The sequence below is a fragment of the Schistocerca gregaria genome, chromosome X (genome assembly GCF_023897955.1).
Source record: "Schistocerca gregaria isolate iqSchGreg1 chromosome X, iqSchGreg1.2, whole genome shotgun sequence".
Classification (NCBI taxonomy): Eukaryota; Metazoa; Arthropoda; class Insecta; order Orthoptera; family Acrididae; genus Schistocerca; species Schistocerca gregaria.
The window spans coordinates 725,572,932-725,598,448 of record NC_064931.1 but is presented as its reverse complement, the minus strand read 5'-3'; the positions used below and the strand labels follow the sequence as shown (position 1 = coordinate 725,598,448).

Sequence of the window (25,517 nt, the reverse complement as noted above, 5' to 3'; positions counted from 1 at the left end):
TAATGAACACTTGATTTACTTTACCTGCAGTGTCACAGGAGATGAAGTATCTAAACTACACCACCATACCACGGTTTTCAAGTCAACATAATGAGAGATATTCCTAAGAGGAAAAATGTTGAACGGTACTTCTTGATTAGTTTACTTATTTGTTGACTCTTTTCAATTTATGATCCAGTTGTACACAAAGGAATTTGTTTAAGTACTGTGGATTTAGTGAATGAACATTAATATCTATTTTTATTTGCTGTTGCATATTTTGTTGTACTTGTCAGGCTGAATGATATAGATGCAGAGGGGTGCATGATTACAACAACAAAACTAAATGCAACTACTTCAGACTGATGATGAACTCAAAAAAAGAGGATCAGATCCCATACATTGATAGCCAGCTTTATGCAGGAGAATCTTTGATGTCATAGGAATCCATTGTAAATAAAGCTGAAATCTTTCTTATTAAAAAAAGTAATATTAATAATTTTGTAGTAAAACTGACAGTTTTAATACCAGCCTCATAATCCCACAGTTATAAATCAAGAAACTATAAAATCTGTAAAGAAGAATGTTGTCATATCATAATCACACTCAATTCCAGACCTGCTGTTCCAGAAGTTCTCAATTTAGCCGACTACAGCACCCTGGACCTAGATCTTGTCAATATTCCTCTGTATAATGGAACTGGGGAACCCTAGTGTTTTGATTGTATTTTTACATCCTCTTCACTACGATATGCATCAAATGTAGCCCATCCTACTGAAGCTTCATGATTGTTGAGTGGATCTTTATTTTCCTTGAACATCCCATTGTCGATCTGCATCTCTGGACTGTCGTAGGGCTACTTATGGAGACCATGGACAATGTCTCTACTCTTTTGTCTTCTTTTGCCTGGGTGTCAAGTGTCTGTATGCAAGCCAGCTGCCTTGCTTGGTGGATAATATCTGCAGTAACAATGCTAATTTAACATGTTAGGATTAAGGAGTTTTTAACATTTTAAAAATAAATACAGAAAGCAAATAATTTAACAGCACATTAGGTGGAATGAATTTTCTTTCCCATGATGGTTTAATTATTTAAATTTCAGTTAAGCACACAACCAACCCATATTAAGTCATATTATAGATACACAGGCAGAGATCCAATGTCACCTCACTCAATATACCGAGTTTAAATTTATAGATGTGAATGAGCAGGAAGTATTCAAGTTAACACCAGCAAAAAATGTTTCATCTGGATGGGATGGTATATCCAGTGCAAATACTAAGGTGTGCTTAAAAGAACTGCAAAACTGAGAAAACATGTATCCAACTGTTTTACAAATGAGTGTTATGAAACCAGTGTATAAAAGAGGATGAAAAAGATGTCTCTGATTAGTGACCAATATTGCTATAAGCTGTGCTGTATGCCTTGTGGAGTAGCAATTAGCATAACTGGCTGGTGTGTTGCAGGTCACATGTTCGAAGCCCATCACCAATAACAAATATTTGTTATTTGATATTTATTATTTGTATATGGTTCTTTAAACTTCTTATGTTTGTAACATTTTTATATTCAAGAACATTCTATGGCTGTATAAATAGGAGCACTTCCCTCCCAGGTGTTCAGTTCTGTCTCTCAGGACATTGGCATCTATAATACATGTGCTTTCAGTTTTGTACTTCATTGATGACTTCACTATGGATTTGGACTTGAGTGTGGTTGCAATGTGACATTGGTGGAGATTCTAAGTATTTTAAAATATCTACTTAACCATGGCTCCAATTAGGCAATGTAAAAGACATCACCAACATGGACAAGTACCGAAGTACAAGTAGAAGATCATTACAAAGCTCAATATATTCAGGAGACCAGTGAATTCCAAGCCAGCAGTAAATCAACTACACATTAGCCATCCACCAGTGCTGCCGGAGACACTGGCCAGGACCTGAGGAAATGGTTTAAAGGATTCAGCTGAGTCATCACTGACAACAGGTTGGATGCATTATATGTTTGGCAAATGTGTACAATTTGCTTGGACAGCACAGCCTAGCTGTTGTTCAAGCACAACTTAATCATAGCTAACACTTGGTTTAAGAATCATGAAAGAAGGTTGTATACATGGAAGAACCCTGGAGATACTAAAAGGTATCAGATAGATTACATAATGGTAAGACAGAGATTTAGGAACCAGGTTTTAAATTGTAAGACATTTCCAGCGGCAGATGTGGACTGACCACAATCTATTGGTTATGACCTGTAGGTTAAAACTGAAGAAACTGCAAAAAGGTGGGAATTTGAGGAGATGGGACCTGGATAAACTGAAAGAACCAAAGGTTGTACAGAGTTTCAGGGAGAGCATAAGGGAACAATTGACAGGAATGGGGGAAAGAAATACAGTAGAAGAAGAATTGGTAACTTTGAGAGATGAAGTAGTGAAGGCAACAGAGGACCTAGTAGGTAAAAAGACAAGGGCTAGTAGAAATCCTTGGGTAACAGAAGAAATACTGAATTTAATTGATGAAAGGACAAAATATAAAAATGCAGTAAATGAAGCAGGCAAAAAGGAATACAAAAGTCGCAAAAATGAGATCGACAGTAAGTGCAAAATGGCTAAGCAGGGATGGCTAGAGGACAAATGTAAGGATATAGAGGGTTATCTCACTAGGGATAAGATAGATACTGCCTACAGGAAAATTAGAGAGACCTTTGGAGAACTGAGAACCATTTGTATGAATATTAAGAGCTCAGATGGAAATCCAGCTCTAAGCAAAGAAGGGAAAGCAGAAATGTGGAGGGAGTATGTAGAGGGCCTATACAAGGGCAGTGTACTTGAGGACAATATTATGGAAATGGAAGAGGATGTAGATGAGGATGAAATGGGAGATACGATATTGCGTGAAGAGTTTGACGGAGCACTGAAAGACCTGAGTCGAAACAAGGCCCCCGGAGTAGACAACATTCCATTGGAACTACTGACAGCCTTGGGAGAGCCAGTCCTGACAAAACTCTACCATCTGGCGAGCAAGATGTATGAGACAGGCGAAATTTCCTCAGACTTCAAGAAGAATATAATAATTCTGATCCCAAAGAAAGCAGGTGTTGACAGATGTGAAAATTACTGAACTATCAGTTTAATAAGTCACATCTGCTAAATCCTAACGCGAATTCCTTACAGATGAATGGAAAAACAGGTCAAAGCCGACCTCGCGGAAGATCAGTTTGGATTCCGTAGAAATGTTGGAACACGTGAGGCAATACTGACCTTACGACTTATCTCAGAAGAAAGATTAAGGAAAGGCAAACCTACGCTTCTAGCATTTGTAGACTTAGAGAAAGCTTTTGAAAATGTTGACTGGAATACTCTCTTTCAAATTCTGAAGGTGGTAGGGGTAAAATACAGGGAGTGAAAGGCTATTTACAATTTGTACAGAAAGCAGATGGCAGTTATAATAGTCAAGGGGCATGAAAGGGAAGCAGTGGTTGGGAAGGGAGTGAGACAGGGTTGTAGCCTCTCCCCGATGTTATTCAATCTGTATATTGAGCAGTAAAGGAAACAAAAGAAAGATTAGGAGTAGGTATTAAAATCCATGGAGAAGAAATAAAAACTTTGAGGTTCGACGATGACATTGTAATTCTGTCAGAGACAGCAAAGGACTTGGAAGAGCAGTTGAATGGAATGGACAGTGTCATGAAAGTAGGGTATAAGATGAACACCAACAAAAGCAAAATGAGGATAATGGAATGTAGTCGAATTAAGTCGGGTGATGCTGAGGGAATTAGATTAGGAAATGAGACACTTAAAGTAGTAAAGGAGTTTTGCTATTTGGGGAGCAAAATAACTGATGATGGTCGAAGTAGAGAAGGTATAAAATGTAGACTGGCAATGGCAAGGAAAGCGTTTCTGAAGAAGAGAAATTTGGTAACATCGAGTATTGATTTAAATGTCAGGAAGTCATTTCTGAAAGTATTTGTAGGGAGCGTAGCCATGTATCGAAGTGAAACATGGACGATAACTAGCTTGGACAAGAAGAGAATAGAAGTTTTCGAAATTTGGTGCTACAGAAGAATGCTGAAGATTAGATGGGTAGATCATATAACTAATGTGGAGGTATTGAATAGGATTGGGGAGAAGAGAAGTTTGTGGCAGAACTTAACTAGAAGAAGGGATTGGTTGGTAGTACATGTTCTGAGGCATCAAGGGATCACCAATTTAGTATTGGAGGGCAGCATGGAGGGTAAAAATCATAGAGGGAGACCAAGAGATGAATACACTAAACAGATTCAGAAGGATGTAGGTTGCAGTAGGTACTGGGAGATGATGAACCTTGGACAGGATAGAGTAGCATGGAGAGCTGCATCAAACCAGTCTCACGACTGAAGACATGTCCTGCACCTCAACAGGTATGGGAATGTGAGGTTGGCAAAGCTTATAGGTGACAGCATAGGTGGGAGTGGTGGGATCACTCATGGGAAAATTCCTGCAGTAGTGGGTGTTAGAGCTGCACCTTTTTTAGATTGAAGTCAGCTGATAGGTATTCCTGCTTAAGGGAAGTCTCTCTAACAAAGCTTAGGTATCCGAGTAATGAGGGAATTAGCATATTTCATCAAAATATACAAGGTATTAGAGATAAAGTTAGCGAACTCCTTATAGATGTTGACTCTGAAATTATTGGTATATCTGAACACTTCTTAAATAAGGAGATAATTCAGAGGCTTCCTTTACCAGGATACAGGTTGGCTGGCAGCTTTTCTAGGAGCTCTTTGCAGTGTGGGGGAGTAGCCATGTATGTGAAAAACAGCATCCCATTTGAGTCAATTGATGTTTCAAAATACTGCACTGAAAAGGTGTTTGAATGTTGTGCAGATGTGGTTAAATTTAACAGAGCTAAACTTCTAACTGTTGTTATTATAGATCCCCAGACTCCGATTTCACAACATTTTTGCTAAAGCTAGAGGAGGTTCTTGGTTCACTTTATAGGAAATACAAAAAGTTAGTTATATGTGGTGACTTCAACATTAATTGTATAAGTGATTGTGCAAGGAAAAAGATGCTGGTAGATCTCCTTAATTCATATAATCTTATGCAAACCGTATTCTTTCCAACGAGAGTGCAAGGGAACAGTAGAACAACCACAGACAACATTTTTGTTCATTCCTCATTACTAGAAGGGCATTCTATTAGCAAAAAGGTGAATGGCCTTTCAGATCATGATGCACAAATTTTAAGTCTAAAAGATTTTTGTGCTGCAACACATATTAAGTATAATTACCAACTTTTTAGGAAAGCTGATCCAGTTGCTGTAGAGACCTTTGTAAACCTTATCAAGGAACAAGAGTGGCAAGATGTCTATAGCGCTGATACAGTAGACGATAAAAATAATGCTTTTCTCAAGACTTTTCTCATACTCTTTGAAAGTTGCTTTCCGTTAGAATGGTCAAAACAGGGTACTAGCACAAATAGGCAGCCTGGGTGGCTGACTAGAGGGATAAGAATATCTTGTAGAACAAAGTGGCAATTATATAAAAACGTAGAAACAGTCACAATCTAAATGCAGCAACCCATTACAAACAGTATTGTAAGGTGCTTAAAAAAGTTACTAGGAAGGCAAAAAGTATGTGGTATGCAAATAGAATAGCTAAGTCTCAGGATAAAATTAAAACCATATGGTCAGTCGTAAAGGAAGTGGCTGGTCTGCAGAGACAGGTCGAGGATATAGAATCAGTGCGTAGTGGGAATGTCCGTGTTACTGATAAGTCGCATCTATGTACAGTATTTAATAATCACTTTCTGAATATAGCAGGTGAACTAAATAGAAACCTAGTTCCAACAGGGACTCACATAGCACTCTTAGAAAAAGTGTTCCGAGATTGTTACCTGAAATGGTCCTCCATGATACTGACAAGAGGGAGATTGAGTTAATAATTAAATCACTAAAGACCAAAAACTCTCACGGATATGATGGGGTATCTAGGAGAATACTGAAGTATTGTTCTATGTATGTTAGCCCAGTACTTAGCCATATCTGTAACTTTTCCTTTAGGAGTGGTCGGTTTCCTGACCGATTAAAGTACTCGGTAGTGAAGCCACTTTATAAAAAGGGAGACAGGGATAATGTTGACCATTATAGACCTATTTCTATGCCATCGGTGTTTGCTAAAGTTATCAAGAAGGTTGTATATACAAGGTTACTGGAGCATTTAAATTCACATAATTTGCTGTCAAATGCACAGTTTGGTTTTAGAAATGGTTTAACAACTGAAAATGATATAGTCTCCTTTCTCTGTGAGGTTTTGGATGGATTAAATAAAAGGTTGCGAACGTTAGGTGTTTTCTTTGATTTAACTAAGGCTTTTTACTGTGTTGACCACAAAATATTACTGCAGAAGTTGGACCATTATGGAGTACGGGGAGTAGCTTACAATTGGTTCACCTCTTACTTTAAGAACAGAAAGCAGAAGGTAATTCTCCACAATATTGAGAGTGGTAGTGATGTTAAGTCCCAATGGGACACTGTTAAGTGGGGCATTCCCCAAGGGTCGGTGCTGGGGCCACTGCTGTTTCTTATTTATATAAATGATATGCCTTCTAGTATTACAGGTGATTCAAAAATATTTCTGTTTGCTCATGACACTAGCTTGGTAGTGAAGGATCTCGTGTGTAATATTGAAACAGTATTAAATAATGTAGTTCATGAAATAAGTTCATGGCTTGTGGAAAATAATTTGATGCTAAATCACAGTAAGACTCTGTTTTTACAGTTTCTAACTCACAATTCAACAAGAACTGATATTTTGATCAGACAGAATGGGCATGTTATAAGCGAGACAGAACAGTTCAAGTTCCTAGGCGTTTGGATAGATAGTAAGCTGTTGTGGAAAGCCCATGTCCAGGATCGTGTTCAGAAACTAAATGCTGCTTTATTTACCATTAGAACAGTATCTGAAGTAAGTGACACTTCAACATGAAAAGTAGTCTACTTTGCATATTTTCATACGCTTATGTCGTATGGTATTATTTTTTGGGGTAATTCTTCTGATTCAAAAAGGGTATTTTTGGCTCAAAAACGGGCTGTTCGAGCTATATGTGGTGTAAGTTCAAGAACCTCTTGTTGTCCCCTATTCAATAGTCTGGGAATTCTGACATTGCCCTCACAGTATATATTTTCTTTAATGTCGTTTGTTGTTAGCAATATTAGCCTATTCCCAAAAGTTAGCAGCTTTCACTCAGTTAATACTAGACAGAAATCCAGTCTGCATGTGGAATGCACTTCCTTGACTCTTGTGTAGAAAAGAGTGCAGTATTCTGCTGCATCCATTTTCAATAAGCTACCACAAGAACTCAAAAATCTTAGAAGTAGCCCAAACTCTTTTAAGTTGAAACTGAAGAGTTTCCTCATGGCTCACTCCTTCTATTCTGTTGAGGAGCTCCTGGAAGAGCTAAGAAATTAAGCAAATTCCAGTGTTACATTGTTGATTTTCTTTATTTAAACTTACGACTTGTCGCCTGAATATGTTTTTTTATATTTCACTTTATCTGTTTCTACTATAGTGTTATAATTTCATGTATTGACGCGTTCCATGACCATGGAGACTTCTCCTTAATTTTGTCCCACAGAACAGTAAATAAATAAATAATAAAACAACAACAACAACAGTTGCTGTGACAGGAGATACTTTTTGATGTGTCTGACACATTCAGACTACCTGAAGGCACTGTAATTTGCATGCCACAGGCATGGCATATACACCACACTTGTCTGCCTCTTTGTTTTCTTGCTTCTTCAGTACCTTCATTAATATATCCCAAGCAGCTCAAAAGCTGCCTAGCCTTCTGCCCTCTTTCTTCTGCCATTTTGGTGGAGGAGAAGGAGGTGGAGAAGTAGGAAGAGGCAGCATACCAGATGGACGAGAGTCTTCAACTTCCTCTGCTTCCTTTAATTTAATGGAAAACCTCAAACCTGAACTTAACAAATGCTTCAGGGCCATTGCACAACCTCTTACTGCCTCAACCTTCTTTTCTCCTGTCAGTGTTGCATAATTAGTAACCTAATACTTTATATATAGAGTTGTTGTTGATGTAAAATGCAGTAGCAATTTTTCCAGTAAGTCCTGTTCCATTTTTATGTTCTTGCAATTGGAACTTCTCATATTCCATTGGGATTCTTCTAACCTTTATGATGATGTCAACTCCAACACTCATTGGCTTGCTCACTCCATTTCAACAATAGTAATTAGTGTATATGCAAATGAACCACACAATATCAAAACTAAACATTAGCACCCAACAATGGCTATATGCAATAGCTGGACAGAAATTTTGTACCCTTTGATCTTTAGTGACATTACCACATGTAGCTTTGTTCATCTCAATAACTTCACCATCACTGATGGTGGTGATCTTCCAGTCCTGAAAGCATCTTACTAACACACTGCAAATAATGTACACCACTTTGTAATAATTAATTTTCAATTTTTTCATGTTTATTTATAGTCAATGTCACAATCTGGTGATCAGCTTTGTCAAAAGCAATAGTTTCAGTACATAAACCAGGTGAACAGTTACTTTTATAAACACTATATCATACACGACTCGAAGAGGCCACATCATCTAATGATTGAATTGGATGATGATGATGATGATGATATCATATATTTATTTGGTGGCAGATTAACACAATAATTTTCACTATTTGGTCCAGAAATATACATACTGATGATCCAATACAGAATGGTTCACAAAAGTAGTCTGATACACACTGCTGACCAAAATTAAAGCAACAAACTGCTATATCCCTGTGTTGTGTCATTTCACAGTATAATCAGACAAAATGTCAACAGATGTCTGTACAATCGTGTTCCTCACGGAAGATGGCATTCCAGTCAATGGCACCTGTGAAATGGAGTAGGGGTTACTGGTAGTCCCACATCCACAGACGTGGTGTATACAGTCACAAATGGTGAAGTATGGCCCTCCACCAGACACTCTGTGGTGAAGGGCCTTAAGAAGGATGGAAGCAGGACAGTCGCAAACTGATGTGACCCAAAGGCTTAATATGAATAATTCTGTTGGTTCTTGGATGTGGCAACAATTTATAGAGACCAAAACAGTATCCTGAAGATGAGGGCATGGCTGACCATGTGTGATATCAAAACAAAAGATTCATTATTTGGCCGTAAGGGCATCACAGTACCGCCTTAGCATTGCACAGCAACCGGCATCTGACCTCGCAGCATCCACTGGGAGTGTTGTATCAAGACAAACTGTGTACAGAAGGCTTCAGTAGAGTAGCCTTTATTGCTGGAGACCTTATGTACGTGTACCTCTGACTTGTCTTCACAGAAGGAAACGTCTAGAGTAGAGTCGTCAAAATGCCACCCGGATTGTCGAACAGTGGGCCAATGTTCTTATTTTGTCTGGAGAGTGATTCTCAATGAATTCACATCTGGAAGGAATCGAAACATGACTTCAGAATCCAAATATTGTGGAAAGAGACCAATATCAAGGAAGATCCTTAATTGTGTGGGGAGGGATTATGTTGACCATGAGAATACCTCTTCATGAAATTGTATGAATGAATTGGCAAGGTTTAATGGCTGTCAGGTATCATGGTGAGATCTTGGGGCATCAGGTGCAGTTGTTGTGATGTGGTGTAGGCCCAGACTTTGTATTGACTGACGATAATGCTCGACCTCATAGAGCACAGGTGGTTGATGTTTTCTTAGGAACAGAAGATACTGTATACATGGCTTGGCCTGCTCGCTTTCTCAATTTGAATCCCATAGAGCATGTCTGGGATGCACTAGGGAGACACATTGCATCACACCAGCATTCAACAACTACTCTCCAAGACTTGGGATTGGCTCTGCAGGAAGAATGAGCTTTATTGCCTCAACATGAAACTGATGACGTCACTCACAGCATGACCCATCATTGTCAGACCTGTACTGCAGCCAGATGTGGTAACACCCCATGCTGAGCATAATAACCAGTCATCAGAATGTGGGTGCCAATCTGTTAAGTTGGAAAAAATGTAGAAAAATTTTATCTAAAGTTATGCATGTTGCAGTTGTTTACACTTTGTGTTCTTTACATTGTTTGTACTTTATTATTATGCACTTAACTGTTTTATGGGGAAAAAAACAGAACCTCACAAAATTTCTGTTTCTTGTGGAAACCAGTCAAGTAACTGTACAATTTGGTGATTCACGAGGTGGTGTTAGCAAAATGAACGACAGCTTTCGACTGACTTGTAACATGAAGTTTATACATTTGGTTGCTACCACAGATGGATAACGATATGGAGAAGTCAGCAAAATGATTGATACCTGCTGACTGACTGTGTCATTGTACAATACACCTACTTATAGTTATGCATAAGACTAAAAATCAAAATTTGAAGTTGCGTTTCAAATGATAACATAGAAGATAGAAAAATTAAAAGACACACAATAACAACAGGCAAAAGAGCAACACTATTTCACTGTTAGCTGTATAGCCAGAAAGAAGGCAATTTCATACATAAAAGTTTCTGGAAGGTGAAATTTTCTAAATTGAATAATAAATGAACTACCAAGCTATTCTAGTGAAAGCAGGCATTTTTGCAATCAGAAAAATCCATATACAAATCAATGGTACTGGGTTTTGGAAATAATCACTGTTTAAGATTCACACCTTCTGGAACACAAACGTTTTTAATATGAATAACTTTTTAAATAGGAAGTTTTCTGAAAAAGTAAAATTTTTGTAGTGAGGAGGAGAAGAGAGCTTTCAAATGAACTAGCCTGACCCAGAAACAAACACGTATTTGCTCACTGAAAATTTCATCTCCATGTGATTTATATAAATCACAAATCATGGATATTACTTTAAAAATATATTTCCAGAAGAACCAAATGTGCTGTTATCATTAGTAGTCTGAAAACTATCCAGTGAATAATGACAGTCAATGAAATGAAGGACGAATAAGAAATTAATTACTTGTGTAAGTAATGAATAATGTGCTATTAACAAAACCATAATCAAATAAAGAAAATGTTATATTAATGTCAGGAGTGGCATAACAATAAGTGGAATGGTCACACACTGATCTGTCACACAGGGACAGGTTTTCTCATGTTTGAAACATGTTTGCAATACGTTGCAAACACTAACTGGAAAAATTGTTGGACACATTGCCTCAAACATGTTGCAGTCTTTATTGTGATTATGTCTTTTTGGTAATGGTTGTTATTGTTTCTGTTGTGCACTTGTTAAAAAATACCTCTTATTTCTTTATTAATCCTGAAGTAAGAAAACAGATTACATGGCTGATTGAAAGATATTAAAAATATTTCCGTGATGGAATTACAGTAATTTCTGGAGATATGTTTCTCTCATCTTGGTCCTTAATTTAATTTAAATTTCAATTTATTTATTTGTCTTTGATGATTGTGCATGCTGTCAATGTCACAATAGTTTCCACAAAGTAATAATAGAAAGTATGAAAGCAAACATATAACAATAAAACACAATATTAAGTAAACAATAAAAAAACTTTTTCTCAAACTTATAACTGCAATTACTACATGTGTAACATTTTATTTCTTCCACTACAAATAGGGACAATTCTAGAAACAGAAACTTTGCTGGAATATGCTTCACTTGGATCATATCTACAGCAAGATCTTTTTGGGACTGAATGCTCTTGGTATCAGCTTGAACCAAACACTGATATGTTGTCTGATGCTCAAAGAATACAAAGGATTGTTGAACTTATTTCAAATGGGTTAACAGATCGCATACTTATGGCACATGATATTCACACAAAACATCGACTGGTAAGTATTATGTTATACGTGTTAGCACATATATAGACTAGTATGTGCCTGCAAACTGATTCAGAATTTATAAATATTAATTTATGGTACACTATTTGATCAAATGTATCTGGGATATTAATATAGGGCATGTCCATCCTTCACCTTTATGATGGCTTGTACTCTGCTGGGGACACTTTCAGTGAGGTATCCAAATGTCTGTGGAAGAATGGCAGCCCATCCTTCCTCAAAAGCTGAAAACAGTGAAGGCAGAGATGTTAAATGCTGAGGTCTGAAGAAAAATGATGTTCTAACCCATATTGAAGATGTTCCATTGAATTCCGGTTGGGACTCTAGGCAGGCCAGTGCATTTAAGGAATTTTATTGTCCACAGACCATTGCTTCAGAGATACTGCTTTATGACAGGTGCACTGCCATGCTGAAACAATTAACTATTGTATTGTGTATGCAGTACACAATTCTGTAAGACATGTATACATCGTGCTGCATTTTCTTAAGTACAACATGGAGATCACATCCTAACCATGAATAATGCCACCATACCATAGGTCTGCCTCCTCTGCACTTCACTGTTGGCACTATGCATGATGGTAGGTGATGTCCTCCAGGCATTCACCAAACCTTCACCCTTCCATTGGATTGCCACATGTTATAGCATGATTCATCATTAAAAATCACTCATTTCCGATAATCCATTGTCCAGTGGCATCACTCTTTACACCACTTCAAGCACCACTTAATACTGAATACAGAAATGCATGGCTCACAGGGAGCTGCTCGACAATTGCACCCCATTCCTACACACCGTCATTATGATAGCTGGATTGCTGGTAGCATTTTGAAGCTCATGAGTTATTCCTTCTACTGATATCAGGTGATTTTTTTTATACTACCTTTCTGCACAATGCTTGACAGTTCCTGTCCTTCAGTGCACAAAGTATGCCCCATCACGATTTAATTATGGTTATCCCTTTGCATTTCCATTTTGCAATCACATCATCAACTGTTGACTTTAACAGCTTTAGGAGTGTTGAATTGCCCTGAAGGATTTATTACTCAGGTGACATCCAATGACTAGCCCTCATTCGAACGCACTTAGCTCTCCTGACCAACATATTCTGCAGTTACTGCTTCTCTACTGAGAAAACAATACTCCCTCCTCCTTTTATACTGGCATGTTTGTTCCTCATGGCATCTAGTGCTGAACTCTGCATTGCATGGGGGTGTCCAGATACTTTTGATCAGGTCTGTGTGTCGTAACTTGTTACAGTGACACATTGATAATTAATTTAGATCAAGTTTATTTTAAATCTTAAACAAACAAACAGAAGCTAATTGTAAACATTGTCTCCATCATTATCAATAGTAATACAGCTGATTACTTAGTTTGTGGTGATATAAATTAATGAACTCTTTGTACAAAAAATACCTCCACAAGGATGAAACTGATGCAAGATTAAATTATAGTGGTGGAACTGTGTTAAGAAGGCTAACTTGTGAAGTTCTCTGTCCTTTCTGTTATACTACCACAATAAAGTGATGAATTGATGGATTACTGACATAAGACATCAACTGACACTGCTGCACCCAGGAAAATTATTTGCTCTGTCACTTTGAATTTGTTGTGGAAAAGAATATGTTATGTATTCAAACAGACTGGCATGGTAACAGAAGCACAACAAATAAGACAACAACAGCTAACACAAAGAAATTTCAACCAGCTTTAACAACAACAACAACAACAACATACTGTATTGTATATGCCAGTAGACTGCACTGTTATAAACATGGTAGTGAGCAGTACTGACATGCGTGCCATACTAGTACATAGGAAGACAGTTACATTTGCACCACTGTCATAGGGCATCTACATTCAAACCCTGCAAACCACTGTGAAGTGCATGGCAGTGGGTACTACCCATCATACCAGTTATCAGGCATTCTACCCACTCCATTTGCATAGGAAGTGTGCAGAAAAGTGATTGTTTAAATTCCTGTGTGTGCACTGTAATTAATTTAATCTTGTTCTCATGATATCTAAGAAGTTGTTGTTTATTCCTACATTCATCATCATTTAAAGCTGGTTATTGAAACTTTGTAAGCAGGATTTCTCACAATAGCTTGCATCTTTCTGAAAAGTCTATCAGTTCAGTTTCCTCAGCATCTCTGCTAGACTCTCCCATGGGTCAAGCAACCCTGTGACCATTCATGCCCCTCTTCTCTATGTGCATTCACTAGCCACCATTAGTCCTATCTCCATATGGATTCCACATAATTGAGAAATATTCTTGGATGAGTCAAACCAGCCATTTGTATGCAATCTCCTTTGTAGAATGACTGAATTTTTCTGCCAGTGAACTGAGAATTGCAACGTGCTTTACCTGTGATGGATTGTATCTGAATGTCCCATTTTATATCCTTACAATTTGTGTGGATGCAGGAAGAGCTGGCCGCAGGTCACCTTCAGCTGAATGTGCTTTTGGCTATGCTCAGCTGCCTGCAGACTGCTGCCTTGGGGTGTAGCAGCGGTAGATAATCTGGCACATGATATGGAACTCCTCAGGTGTCAGTTGTTTGGTCCACAAGCTCTGCTGCCAAGACACCTTCTAGTGTATACAATATGATGGATCTGCCCTCACAGCAGGGTGAGTGGTAGGTGATAGTGCATTTGCATCCCTCGAGGTGGAGGCTGGCCATTTGGCCTTGCCTATTTGCCCTGTGAGCGAATAACTGGCCATTCCTTCAGCAGAGTCAGAGCAGGCACACGTGGGCCGGGGTTTGCTAGTTGTCAGGAGCTCCACCTTCAGGCACATTATGGAGCCCCATAGTAAGATATGGTTCAGGGCTGGAAAGAAAGCCGATTTACACTCAGTATGTCTACCAGAGGCCTCATCTGATATGTGAAGGCAGCCTTGCCTACAGCTATCATGTGTGCAGGGTGCAGTTGTCTGCATTATTCCCAGAGTTGATCAGCATCCTTTGGTTTGGAGCCAAGTGGAGGTCTCAACCAAAGGCTTTGTCAACTATGTGATGATCTCAGTTGCTGATTTCTGTACCTGCATTATTGGGTGGGGAATTGGTGGACTCCCCTCAATGCGTCAGCAGTGCACTCCATGAAGGTAGCAACTACTTGGTCAGTAGAGTACTTGTGGAGTGCACGTGGGGATTTTTTTAAAGCTAGGCTGTGGTTTGAGGTACTCTGACAAACGCTAACCAGTTGATACACAGATAGTGAAATCAGACCATGTTCAGGGTAAGGACACTCCAGCTCTCGAAATCTTAGCAGTATATTGTCAAAGTATTCATAACCAAGTTCCCAAATTTACTGCCTTCCAGGGCAGTTCTCGTGCTCAAAACCCAAAGGAGAAAGCTCTAAGATACACAGCATGTCATGGAACATATATCAGAAAGATGGATTAGATGCGATAGGAGAGAGAGAGAGAGAGAGAGAGAGAGAGAGAGAGAGAGAGAGAGAGAGAGAGAGAACAATACTGTCTCTATTGATGTTGAAATTGAGTGTCAGTAAAGTTATCTGGTAGAGTATAACAGCCCTAGGTGAAATAAAGTTAATTTTTGGTTGTTTTTACCAGCCACCTAATTCTGCTGTGACAGTTTCTATTTGTTTATTTTTTTTTTCATCTTTGAGCATTTTGCATACTGTTGATGGTAATAGTTTATACAACTTGAAAAGTATATAATGATACCTATAATAATAATAATAATAATAATAATAATAAAGAAAATAGTTTGATCATGTAACTTTCCATACAACATAAAATGTAAAATTTGAATTTTTAACCAGTGAATCAACAGTTTAAAAAGATTTTGGGCTAGCAGCCAGTTGTCATAAACTTCATTGCATGATATTTTGGTTGGAAAACTGCCAGCCATCTTCAGGTGAGCCAAACGAGGACTGATGAAGACGTTCCCCACTCCATCTGATAGTACTGCCGTGCATGCATTTCAGTCGCGGGGACAGAAGGGCCACACCACCCAGTGACAGTGCCCTCACTGGTGGAACTACAATACTCAGCTGCCATTGGTATTATCGCTGACCACAGCTATCAAAGTCTTCTAGTGTCTTCATCTTGAGCAAATTTCAGAGATGACGGAATTCCATGTGTTATTCACTTGGTAACCACTGTCACAGTTCATTAGATTTCCCGTAATGTGTATTTCAATGTATTCTTTCAGAATGGAATCCCAAAAAGTTGTTGCTGTGGCCAAAATCGAAGTGTTGTCGTACTCCATTGAATGTCCATTAGAAATACAATGTTCTGCAACTGCAATTGCAGTAGACGAGTGCAACATTGATGTTCTGTACAACGCTCTTCCACTGTACGTGTTGTCTGTCCTACATAGGCCATACCACATTGACACGGTATTTTGTAATTTCCCACCTTCCACAGTAACAAATCATCCTTCACCAATCCCAGCAAATCCAAAATCTTAGAAGGCCTACTAAAAACCACTTTCACATGAAAATGATTAAGAATTGACACTATCTTGAAGGAGATATTTCCAACAAAGAGAATGAAAGCTAGGGACTTGGCATGTGCGTTCTCCTCTTTATCCACTTCCTGGTTTCTGGCTCTAGTTGAGAAGGCCCTGTTAATTTGCCATGTCGAGTATCCATTGTCTCTGAACACCGTCCTCAAATGTGCAAGTTCCATAGGCAAATTCTCTGCATCTGACAGCGTATGTGCCCTGTGCACAAGGGTTTTAAGTACACTCATTGTCTGATTTGTACTTGCATTCTTCAAGTTACCATCACCCATCCCACACCATGAAATTCACTTTTAATTCTCCCTTGTTCAGCTTCTGACCAAAATTAATTAAAAAAACTTTTTTCAAAACTCTGCTATGTCTCCCAATTACTTAAATTTAGATTTACCCATGACAGAGCTTCGCCTTCAAGACATCTTTCAACAAATTTAAATTTTTGGTCATCACTCATGCCCAACGCAAAACTATCTCTACAGTGGCGTAGAAAATCCACTGGATGTAAATTGTCTGATGGAAAACTTTTGATTGGGATGTTGGATCACGCAATACCATCATTTGAATGAAGATTTTTGTGAATACAATTTTCCTTAACTAGTGAATTTTTTTTTATCTAAAGCATTTAAATTAGTTAGCATACTGTTTTCAACATTTAAATTTTTTTAAATCTAATCTACTGAAGTTCTGTTCCATTTTTTCCTCTACTACCTTCTGTTGAACTCTGGTGTCATTAACATTCTTCTCCTGTTGCAAAGATTGTGCAACTAATTCATTTTCCAAAACAATACATTTATTTTCTAATAAATTGACTTTTTCATTCACACTTTTTAATCCATCTGACAACCCATTTTTCAGCTCCGAAACCTGATTGCTAAGTTGGTCTATTAGATACTGTACCATGTACATTTTGTCATTGTTTTCAGTTTTCAATTCATTTAATTGTCCTTTTAGTGATGTAAATTTTTTTGCTAACTGATCATTAACTGCACTAAATTTGCTATTGTTGTCCATCTTCATTTCCACTAATTTTAATAAAATCAACTGCAAAATATCAGTTTTCACTGTTTCTTTGCTTTCTACACTTTCACTTGGTTCAAACACATCTTGGCTGGGTCTGACAGCTTTCACATCTACAACACTACCCTTGTCTCTATTCATTTTGCTAGCAATCATATGAGTCCACCAAGAAAAATTAGTTTTGCAAATGGTTTGTACTTATCTTTTCTGATGTTCTTTGTTGTAGTTGTCAAGTCCTCTTTCAATTCATCTGGTCCATCATTGGTCAAGTCCTCTTTCAATTCATCTGGTCCATCATTGTTGATACAATATGAAATTCTTGTCGCTGTTGATACAATTTTTTTAGGCAGTTCTCTCTCTCTCTCTCTCTCTCTCTCTCTCTCTCTCTCTCTCTCTCTCTCTCTCTCAAGTCAGGCAAAGGTTAACAGAGATTCGTGCATCCATGAAAAGATCTATGCCGAAAGCATACAACAAATACCAACAGCATAGTTTAGCAAACAATCTGGCCTAGAACCTGAGAAAATTCTGGTCCGGAAAACCACTAAGTGAGTCTAAGGCATCCATCCAGACACTCATTGACCAATCTGGTGTGGCAGTCAAAGATATCAAAGCAAAAACTGAAGTTTTAAATTTTGCGTTTAAGAAATTGTTCATGTCAGAGAATCATGCAAACATACCATCATTTAACCATTGTACAGTGTCTCATATGAATGACAGTAATAAGCATCCCTGGCATTCAGAAACAACTGAAAGAGTTAAAAAGAAATAAGTTGGCAGGTCCAGATGGAATTCTAATTATGTTTTACAAGTACTACTCTACATCATCCATCCCTTTCTTAGCTTGCATTTATCATGAATCTCTCACTCAATGCAAAGTACCAAGTGACTGGGCGAAAGAGCAGGTGACTGCTGTACATAAGAAGGGTAATTAAACAGACATACAAAATTACAGACCAGTAACAGACCAATATAGTTAACATTGGTTTGCTGCAGAATTCTTGAAAATATTCTGAATTCAAGTATAATAAATTTCCTTGAGATCAAAAAGCTTATGTTCATGAATCAGCACTGTTCTAGAAAGCAACGCTCATGCGAAAATCAGCTTGCCATTTTCTCACATGATATACTGCAAACTATGGACGAGTGGCAACAGGCAGATACCATATTTCTAGATTTCCCAAAAGCATTTTACACAGTACCCCACTGCAGACCATTAATGAAGATATGAGCATTAGGAATACGTTCACAGATATGTGATGGCTTGAAGACTGCTTAAGTAACAGAACTCAATATGTTGTTCCCGACAGAGAGCGTTCATCAGAGACAAGGGTATCATCAGGAGTGCCCCAGGGAAGCATGACAGGACCACTGTGATTTTCTGTGTACATAAATAATGTTGTGGAAAGGATGGGCAGCAATCTGCAGTTGTTTGTTGATGATTCTGTTGCATGCAGAAAGGTGTCGAAGTTGAGTGACTGTAGGAGGATACAAGATGACTTAGACAAAATTTCTACTTGGTGTCATTAATGGCAGCTATCTCGAAATATAGAAAAGTGTAAGTTAATGTGGATGAGTAGGAAAAACAAACCCATAATGTTCTAATACAGCATTAGTAGTGTGCTGCTTGACACAGTCATTTTGTTTAAATATCTAGTTGTAACATTGCAAAGCAATATGAAACAGAACGAGGATGTGGAGATTATGGTAGGGAAGGCAAATAGTTGACTGATTTATTGGGAGAAATATGGGAAAGTGTGTTTTATCTGTAAAGGAGACCACATGTAGGATGTTAGCACAAAGTGTTCCTGAGTACTGTTTGAGTGTTTGGGGTCCAAATCAGGTCACATTAAAAAAAAGACGCTGAAGCAATTCAGAGATGGGCTCCTAGATTTGTTACTCGTAGGTTTGAACAACATACAAATATTATGGAGATGCTGTGTTCTCCCTACCAAGCAATACTCAATGCAGTCATAAATTTGGCTTTGTACCCCATATGATAATAGTTTCAGTAATAAGTGTAGTTGTGGTACAGACTCAAATCCTTTTTGGAAATTGAGAAATATTGTCTCTATCTGTCTGCCTTGATCCATAGCTTACAGAATATCATTTGAGAAAAGTGAGAGTTATGTTCCACATGATCAATATTTTCAGAATATATGCTGATTGGCATGGAGGAGGTCATTCTGTCCAAGATTTCTGTTTATGTTTGAGCTCAGAATATGATCTAACGTTTTACAACAAATCGATGTCAAGGATACTGGATGGTGGTTTTATGAATCACTTCTGCTGCCCTTCTAGTAGACAGCTGTGACCTGTGCTTTCTTCCAACTATTGGGCACAGTTTTTTGTTCAAGGGATCTATGGTAGATTATCCTGCGCCATGGGTAAGGGTTAGTAACAGCTAGAATAGGGACTTTGAGTACCATATATAAGCTGCTGTTAACACCACAACATAAGTGACTGCATTTGGAGTGGTGGCATTACCAATAAGTAAGGACTGTTGATGAATGGCATTGCATTGTGTTCAGCAATGAATTGTGGTTCTGCTCTACCTCAGATGACCATCATTGGTGAGTATGACAGCAACCTAGGGAGAGGTTTCATTCTTCCAATGTTTTTGAGAGGCACAGAATTGTTCCTCCAGGTGTCACAGTGTGGGGAGCCATCAATTATGACATCAGGTCATGGCTGGTAGTGATGGAGGGAATTCTGAGAGCACAGAGATATGTCCTGCATCCTGATGTGCTACCTCTCTTTCAACAGTATTGTGGTCCCACTTTTCAATAGAACATGCTTCCACTCATGGCATGTTTCTATGAACTGTGTGCATGATGTTAACGTACTCTTATGGCCTGTAAGATCACCAGATGTGCCCCCAATATAACATGTGTGGGACCATCTTTGATGTCAATTCCATCTCAGTATATTAAGATGAGTTACAATAGTTATGGGTCAGCTTGCTTCAGGGGAAGATACAATGACTTTATGACACCCTTCCCAACAGAATTCGTACACGCATCCAGGCCAGGGATGATGATGATGATGATGATGATGATGATGATGATGATGATGATGATTTTGTGGGTGAGTCTGCTAAACAGTGAGGTCATCAGTGCCCTTCTATGAATGATATAGTGACAAGCAAGGTGAAAAGTATTAAAAAATAACCAAAAATCAGAAAATCAGGTTGCATTCACACAGAAGAATTAAAAAGACAACCCTGATGAGATGAGCATCAGAAACGCCTTCAATGAAAGTAAGATAAAATACAATACAATAAAATCAAGGATAAAATAACCAGTACAGACATGTTTCGGAAGGGGATAGGTGACTTTGGCCGAATGACTACTTTGAAATAATGTGTGACTGAGTCACTCTATGACACATTAAAATCTCACACCCAACGTTTTTGGAAGAGTTCTGGACATCACATAAAATCTTAAAACAAGAACCAACTTGCCTCACTATCAGTTAAAATGGAGGGCAAGTGGGAGATCCAGACAAACCATCAAGTTGTCATATAAGACACACTCAATTAAAATATGTCACATTCATGCATGTGTACCACATCTGTGACACACTGGTGGCTCCTCATGACATAAGAGAAAGCCATGCATCAGTGGGAAATGTCTTACTCTAAATTGGGTATGGGTTACTTCTTGAGCTTGGCATGGTCGGAAAGAGGTAAGCTACAACCCCACTAAAGGTTTTATGGAATGTAGCTTATTATTCCTCACTTCCAACCACTGGTCCCCCACCATCATATGGTCTTCTTGGGCACAAATGAGGTAACAGCCTGCAGGGGACTGAACAGCAAACAGAAGGTGGAAAGGAGGAAGCCTCCTTGACAGCTGCATCAGTGAGTTTGTTTCCCCAGATTCCTATATGCCCTGGAACCCAGAAGAAAATTATTTCCTTGTTGTGCCTTTGCCATAGAAGAGCATCCTGCATCTTATACCATGTGAACTGCTGGATACAACTGGCCAATAGTGAGAAGGGCACTTAGAGAATCTGAGGAGATGAGGTATTTCTTGCCATGAACCATCTAATCTGCTCTAGTGCTCTCAGGAGAGCAAATAATTGAGAGTAATAAATTGAAAACTGCTCTGGGAGCTCTATCCTGAGGACAATAAACAATAATAAAACATGTAAACAATAATAAAATTCAGATGGTAATGTAAAATCTCATTAAATTTAATTTTAAAAGTGTTGTCTGGGGTACTATTCTTCCTGTAAGCTGTCAATCTGAAAAGTGATCTGGGACTCTGTAGTAGCCAGGAGAATCCCTTACTCCACCCATGGCTTGTGACACTCACCTCCAGTAATGCAAGGCTCTCCTCAGAAAGAATCCTGAACTGCCTTCTTGCCCATGGACAGTGACGAAACATCAATTTCAGGTTATCGAGTGTGGAGCAATACCTCCTGAAGCTGCACTGGGAATTCTACAAAGAAGATCGGTGAGTAACGCGTATATAAACAAAATAAACACTGGCATCAGGGAACAGTGCAACGAACTTGGCGTTGTATTTGTTGACCCAAATAAATTTCTCGATGACAAATGTCTTGGTAGGGATGGCTTGCACCTAAACAGACTAGGTGCAATTACTTTCAGCAAAATGCTCCTGGACTTATGAAAAATTATAAAAAATAAGGGAAACTAATACAGTCTGCAGGGGGTGACTATCCAAGAATACCATATGCAAACAAAAAACACAAGTGTAATAGTAATAAAGAAGCAGTTGAACCAACACAGAACGACATTAAAACGAAAAAAAGTGGGAATGCAAATAGTGTTAGCAAAAATTACTTAACAGTTGTTCACCAAAATATATGTTCCCTAGCAAACAAGACCCAACAGCTAGAAGTGGAGCTGGAGTCTACAGAGTGCTCATTTGTTTGTCTCACTGAGCATTGGTGCAATGAGGCTGAAATTAATCAATTAGTTTTGCAGTCTTATAATTTAGCGTGTGCATACTGTAGGACTTCTATGAAGTGTGGAGGGTGTTGTATTTATGTAAAACAAAATTATCAGTATAAGACCAGAAGCGACTTATGTGTAATCAGTGAAGAGCAACATTTTGAACTGGCAGCAGTTGAAATCAGAGACAAATACAGGTGTAGGAATTTGATTATCTTATGTATATACAGATCTCCTAGTGGAGACTTCAACATCTTTCTCTCTAAACTTAATCATGTTCTTGACAAGATATCCACTCCAAAGAACCACATTCTCATATGTGGAGACCTAAATGTAGATAAACTGAATCCTGATGCTACATGGGACTCATTACTAAGTCTTGCTCAAAGTTTCAATCTAGTTCCAATGGTTAACAGTGCAACAAGAATAACAAAATACTCAAAGACAGCTGTTGATCAGGTATTAACAGATTTAGGCAAAGAAAACTGTGAGGTGGTGGTAGCAGAGCTAGGATTATCTGATCACTCAGGTCAAATCATTACTATAAAAGTGGCTCCAGAAGAAACAAAGAAAAGGCATATTTACAGACGAATTTTTTCTAAACAAAATAGATATGAGTTTGCCAAACAGATAGCAGGACTAACATGGGACTCAGTATACTCAGAGGTAGATGCAAATGAAAAATTCAAAAATTTCATGACATTGTTTAAATTAAATTTTGAAGAAACATTTCCCAAAGTGTTATGTCCATTATCAACAGCAGGAAAAAACAAGTGGGTCACAAAGGGCATCAAAAAATTGTCTGAAACACTAAAGTACCTGAGCTCCATTAAACACAGCCAAACTAATCCTGCTTTCTCACTCTTTTATAAAAGATACAGGAAAACATATAGGAAAATATTGCTTGCAGCAAAGAGAGCTCATAACTCCAAACTGGTGCTCTCTGCTGAAAACAAAACTAAGGCAGTATGGAAAATTGTAAAGCAGGAAACTGGTACCAGGAAAGTGAATCTGTCAAACCTGAAAATCAAAGAGGAAGGGACTGTAATAAAAGACCCAATATATTTGGCAAACTATATAAATGATTATTTTAGTAGCATAGGAAAAAAATTACAGGAAAATTTTTTAACAGCCCCTCAGGTCAAAAAGCCAAATAATGGTGTATCACACTCGATGGTGTTATTCCCTACAACACAGGAAGAAGTCTACAAAGCAGTCAGCAAACTGAAAAACAAAAACTCAGCTGGTCTGGATGAAGTCCCCATTTTTATAATTAAGGACTGTATCAAGAGCCTACTTCCACCTTTAGTTGATATTATAAATCAATCTTTCAAGCAGGGCTACTTTCCAGACTATTTAAAATATGCTAAATTACTACCTCTCTTCAAAAAAGGTGATGCAGGAAAAATTGAAAATTATAGGCCAATTTCTCTACTTTCATGCTTTGCAAAAATATTAGAAACTATTATGAAAGATAGGCTAATGAATTATTTAAATAAATACAACTTACTGTCTGTTGACCAGTTTGGATTTCGATCAGGGAAAAGCACAGAATCAGCAACAGCACACCTCACAAAACACATTCTAGAAGCGTTAGATAAAGGGAACTACACAACAGGTATATTTCTTGATCTAACTAAAGCGTTTGATACAGTAGACCACAACATATTGTTAAATAAGTTAGATGAACTGGGAATAAGGGGACTTGTGAAAAAGTGGTTCCAGTCATATCTAAAAAATAGAAGACAGATAACTGAAATCTCACATATTTCAAGTCGCTCAAACTATATTGTAAAGTATACTTCAGACCCAAATTATGTAAATATAGGTATCCCACAGGGTAGTGTCCTTGGCCCAATACTATTCCTCATTTACATAAATGACTTCTCACAGAGCATCAAGCATGGACAAACAATATTGTTTGCAGATGACTCAAATGTACTAATCAATGACAAATCACCAGATGCACTGAAAGAAAAAGCCGAACAAACACTAAACAGTGTACGTGAGTGGCCATCCAATAATAAACTAACACTAAATTTTAAAAAAACAAATGCTGTAAACTTCTATGTCTGCAAAAACCACACTATAACAACTTTAAGTTAAACGATGAAACTATAGAATGTGTAGACTGCACAAAATTTCTTGGTATGCATGTTGATAATCAGTTAAAGTGGGAGGAACATATTAAAATACTTAGTAACAGAATCGCTACAGCATGCTATGCTCTTAGAATTCTGACTGCAGTGTGTGATACTACATGTGTCAGATCTATATATTTTTCTTATATCCATTCTGTTATTACCTATGGAATAATATTTTGGGGAGTCAACAGTAAAAATATTCAAAGAGTTTTCAAATTACAGAAAAGAGCAATTCGTATAATAACCAAGAATGGCAGTAGGGCTCACTGCCTTGAACATTTCCAAAAGCTGGAAATCCTAACTGTCCCCTGTGAATACATTTTTCAAAGTATTATGTATGTAAAGAAAAATATTGACTGCTATGTTAAAAATTCTTTAGTACACAGCTATGGAACCAGAAACCAATACAATCTGCATCTAGAGAGAAAAAATAAAGTTAAAACGCAGCAGAGCTTGTTGTACAATGCTGTTAAGTTGTATAATAAATTACCCCAAAATATAAAAGATATTGACACAATTGGACAGTTCAAAACAAAACTAAAAAAAATTTTATTAAATAAAAGTTATTATGCAGTAACGGACTATCTGAATTAAAACATGTAGTGAAATTAAAGTAGCCTGCATTGTAATACATGAGGAAATAACTAAAATATGAAATCCAAAATTTTACTTAAAACATGTAGTGAAATTAAAGTAGCCTGCATTGTAATACATGAGGAAATAATTAAAATATGAAATCCAAAATTTTACAGTACTATAAGGAAATTACATAAGGATATAAAACTAATGTAACATACTTTAAAAATTTGTGTAAATATTAATTTTATGTGCATAATTTGTAGGTATATTGTATTGTATATGATTTTGCTGACGAAATCCACACAATGTAAATTGTTACATGGATTAATAAAGAAATCAAATCAAATCAAATCAAATCAATCAATCAACTTAGTAGGGACGTGGCTTTGAGAGCCCACACTAGGTGTCAGTTGACCATACACTCCAGCATTATTCCTACACAGCATGTCAGACTAATGCTACAATAACTATCACAGTTAGTCAAATCCTTCCCTAGTTTTAAAATGGGGATTAAAACAGGTTCTTTGCACAAATTGGAAAAGTCTCCTGTCATCCAAATTTCA

At 37.7% G+C, this 25,517-nt stretch overlaps 1 protein-coding gene across 1 annotated transcript in view; it reads left to right on the top strand.

Moving 5' to 3' along the window:
* LOC126297504 (phosphotriesterase-related protein) overlaps positions 1–25,517 on the top strand; it is a 210,946-nt gene that overhangs the window by 180,163 nt on the left and 5,266 nt on the right. The window contains exon 6 of the mRNA XM_049988389.1: positions 11,576–11,793. Coding sequence (XP_049844346.1) covers positions 11,576–11,793 — 218 coding nt within the window. The remainder of the gene's footprint in view (positions 1–11,575; positions 11,794–25,517) is intronic.